This window comes from Hemiscyllium ocellatum, chromosome 6 (genome assembly GCF_020745735.1).
Source record: "Hemiscyllium ocellatum isolate sHemOce1 chromosome 6, sHemOce1.pat.X.cur, whole genome shotgun sequence".
Classification (NCBI taxonomy): domain Eukaryota; kingdom Metazoa; phylum Chordata; class Chondrichthyes; order Orectolobiformes; family Hemiscylliidae; genus Hemiscyllium; species Hemiscyllium ocellatum.
In genome coordinates this window covers 85,321,528-85,325,961 of record NC_083406.1, presented here as the reverse complement: position 1 = coordinate 85,325,961, position 4,434 = coordinate 85,321,528, and the positions used below count along the sequence as shown (strand labels likewise).

At 38.0% G+C, this 4,434-nt stretch overlaps 1 protein-coding gene across 1 annotated transcript; it reads left to right on the top strand.

Annotated features, from left to right (window-relative positions):
• The first annotated feature begins 2,259 nt into the window (after window positions 1-2,259).
• On the top strand, window positions 2,260-4,188 carry amer2 (APC membrane recruitment protein 2). Its single transcript, XM_060826971.1, has one exon. It carries the CDS (start codon window positions 2,260-2,262, stop codon window positions 4,186-4,188), a length of 1,929 nt encoding a protein of 642 aa, XP_060682954.1.
• The last annotated feature ends 246 nt before the right edge of the window (window positions 4,189-4,434 follow it).

Here is a 4,434-nt window from a genome sequence, read left to right as displayed (position 1 = left end):
AAATTCTAGTTAATGTATGATTTGTTTATAATTTGTTGTGCTAACTACAATTATTCATATTTAAAGTGTAGCTTGTCCAGCGAATTGTAATCTGTGGAGATTTATGTCTTCCATGGTTAGGCCAATATTTATTGTCCATTCATATTTAATTGTTTTGGTTACATAGCCCAGCATTCAATAACTGTAATGAAAAGAAAATACAATAGATGCTGGAAATCTGAAACAAACACAGAACATTCTGGAGAAACTCAACATGTCTGGCAGCATTTGTGGACAGAGAAACAGAATTAATATTTGGAGTCCATTTTCACTCCTCTTCAGACTGAAGAAGAGTCTGACTTGATTCACTAAGTATAATTGCTTTAGTGCATTGCCCATAGTTAAGAAAGTGAGATGTAATTTGAAATAGTACATTCATGGACAAATAAATTTTAAAAGACCTGCAATTTTGTGGTATTTTTCACAACAGTTGGATGATTGGTATAACTAATCAATACAGAATTAAATGGGAGATCTTGTAAATCTGAAATTGTGCTCCCATTGGGAAGAAAGCTTCTCTCAGCATCTACCCTGTCAAGACTTCTTAGAACATTATATTTTTCAATAAGATTGCCTTCAAAACTTCAATTAGTATAGTTCCATCTTTTCTCATAATGCAACATATTTGTTCAAGGAATCAATCAAATCAAATCACAATTTGGGATATTTTGCATCCACAAGAGCAGGTAGATAGATTCACAGTTTATCATTTTGTCCACTGACCACTGTTACATTAAAAAAAGTGGAGGAGCTGTTGTATGATGTGGAGTTATGGGGAAGTGGTGATGTATTGGTAATGTCACTGGACTAGAAATTCAAATCCTAAGCTAATGTTCTGGGAAATGGGTTTGAGTCCCACCATAGTAGATGGTGAAATTTGTATTCAATAGAAATTTGGAATTTAAAAACACGCTAGCCTAATGACAATCATGTAACAGCTGTCAGTTGTTGAAAAAAAACTTACTTGGTTCACGAATGTCCTTCAGGAAGGCAATTAACCATCTTTACCTGGTCTGGCCTACATGTAACTCCAGATCTATAGCAATGTAGTTGACTCTTAACTAGCATTTGGGCAATTGGGGATGGACAATAAATGCCAGCCTAGCCAATGAAACTCATGTCCCACGAATCAATAAATAAAAAAAGCAATGGATATATAAGGGTTCTTCTAGGATACTCTAAGATACTCTACCTACTCTCGTACATAGCGTAGCACTGGGGAGCCTTAAAAGGAGTCAAAGGATTCTTACAGAGATATGGGTGGTTTCTGAACAGTTATAATTGGAGTTAGTCATGACATCAACTTCTCTTGTTGCCGTAAGTATAATGTATATAGTTAGTAATATGTAATAAACTTTATTTTGTTACCTAAGAGATGTGTCTCCTCTGGTGAGAATTATTCTTGGTTGGTTCTTTACAACAAACAACGAAAAAAAAAACCAAACACACCAATAACATGATAACACTGCAACATCAGCTTTGATTTTTGTGGTCAGGCTCTGGAGTGGGACTAGAATTTTCTAATCAAAAGGTGAGAGCACTACTAACTGAGCTGCAACAGGCACTATTTCGATTTATTGCAGCTCCTCATTTTCTAAATTTTCATTCACAATGCATATGGTGCTGATTGTTTCTCGTTATTATTTCTGTTTCTGTCTATGTTATTTTCTGACTAGTATGGAGGGTAGACAATCTGTTCCCAAATGTTTGCCAGTTCTAGTAACAAGTCATCAGAAATGAAAACAATTAAAAAAATTCAACCTCCATTTTCCTCCTCTTTCTCCTTGTGAGACTGACACACATTATAATGACAATTCCTACTCCATAGTTTGCCCGATGTAAATCATCTTTTGTTTATATTTATTACTCAGCACCTAAGCAGAACTAGAACTGTTTACCTATTAAAATGTGTTTATTTGTGTCAGTCATCATTTCTATTAATCATGATTAAATATAATTTGCTATGTTAACAAAAACAGAAACTTCAATTCAATGTATAATTGTGCAGAATGCTAATTTTTCCAGTGATTTGACGAAATTCAGGTTAATTTACTGTCACTGAGGGTGGACTGGCTCTAGTCCACAGATGACGAAAGCTGCTTATCCTCTTGGTTGCCATGGAGTTGAATTTGAGCAGCACTGAGGCTGCTAGAGGGAAAGTCAGCATCAGGCAGCTGCAGTGGTCTGCAGAAAGAAAACAGGGACAAGATCGTGGCAGACATGGACTTGCATTGTGATTGTAATGATATTTCGGCTTCTGAACAACAAACTGGCAAGATAAGTAAGACAGCATTTAAATTATTTGGGAGGAAAAAATCAGGGGGCACCATGCCTAGTATTTTTAATCTGAAAAACAAAGGGGATAGGAAAAGCTCCTTGAAAATGGGGCTTGTTAGAAGCAAAACGCATGATGGAATTGCTGATATGGGACTAGAAGTAAGCACCAAGGAAGAATCTTTGAGTAATTATCAACTGGACAATGATTCCAGTACAAAAATTGTCAACAGTATGAGCTTTGCTGCTGGTGGTTGCGGACCTATTGCTAAGTCTCACAGCTTTTTCTCTTTACTAAAAAGGAATAGTAGGTTAGAAAATGGTAAGGGGGAGTCAGTACATTCAAACTCTGAGCAGGTGAAGGAGAAGAGTTGCAACAGACAAAAGAAAGGACTGAAAGGGTTGTTCAGCAGCATGAAATGGAATAAAAAGGACAAAATTAGTAAAGAGGAAAAAGAGGAGTACCTGGAAATCCATGGCACTATTACACTGCCTAGTTCTTTGACTGCCAGCCTGGAATGTGTAAAAGAAGAGACACAGAAATCTTGCTCTGAACCTGAAAGTGCTGCACTGGAAATGCAAAACAAATTATCCTGTGAATTGCAGTATGATAATGAGGACACTTTCACTGAGGAATCAAAACACACAAATAGTGGGAAGTGCCTTCCAGAATTATGTAAAAACTTGGAGAAAGTCACAACTGACCGCCAATTATTGGACCAAGATTCTAATGTCAAGGCTTTTGAACAGCTGGAGGAAAAACAGGATGGAGGATTGACTCATGTGGGGCAGGATGTACAAGAAGAATGTATTTCTGTAACTGGATCTGAATCTCATCACACTCCTGAAGCTTCAACACTCTGTGCACCCAATAATGATCCATCCTCAGAACAATCAATTGATCGTATTTGCTTAATGTTTTCTGATGTTACATCTTTAAAGAGCTTTGATTCATTTACAGGGTGTGGAGACATTATTGCTGACCAGGATGATGAGGGGAATGTCTGTGAAAGAGGAGCTCCTGCAGAAAAGGGAAAGGGTGGTGCAAAGAAACGCTCAAATATTCTGACTTATCAAGGTGGAGGAGAGGAGATGGCAAGCCCAGATGAAGTTGATGATGACTATCTACAAGAATTTTGGGACACACCTCCATCAACTGTTGAACCTCTTAAAGACAAACAGGACCAGAGCATGGCTGACCAAATTCCCTGGATAGCTTCAGAAATTCCAACTTGCCTTGGTGATGTGGCAGAGGGAACCTTAGTCAAACAGCTTCCTTTGAATGATTTTCCCAAAGCTAAAAATGATAATGAAGACCCAATGACCACTAAGAGTGATCAACAAGATTGTGTCCCAAATAGTGATGAGGGATACTGGGACTCCACAACCCCTGGACCTGATGATGAAAGTGGGAAAACACTTGCTACCAGGGCAAGTATTCCAAGAGACAGTTACAGTGGAGATGTTCTGTATGATCTGTTTGCAGATGTAGATGAAAGTCTGACAAGTATTGTTTCAGATGAAGAAATGTCCTCTGTATCTGAACCTAAAATCCAGTCTCCAAAACCTCTTGTGTCCACATCTAATATTACTGCCTCCAACATTACTACAATTTCCAAGGAGAAGAATGTATCTGCTATCCCCAGGCATCGGGCCACTTCAACTGCACGACAGAGTGAAGCAAATCACACTCACTGGCCTCAGACACATCAGCAGTTGGTAGGATATGAGCCTGCAAGAACCAAAATTCCTGTTGCTAAGACATCAATTCCTAGACCCAATAACAAAGGCATCACTGGAACAAATGCAAAGGTCTTGGCAACCAAGGGAACTGCAAAAAAAATAGTCTCTGAAAAGCTACGGTTGGAAAATTAAGAAGTGCATGTTACATCACTCCAGAAGCATGTATTTTGCAAGGATAAGCACAATAGTGTGATATTCTGTTTGCACTCGTAATGTTTACACCGTGTGACAGAACTTTTATCACTTGGCAAAGAGCTTCTCTTGTGATGTCATAGAATCGTGCCTAGAAACATTAAGCAATTTGAAATTTTAAGAAGCACAGATGCAAACACAAAATTTATAGCTCACAAATGCTTCTTAGAAAAGAACAAGAATTGT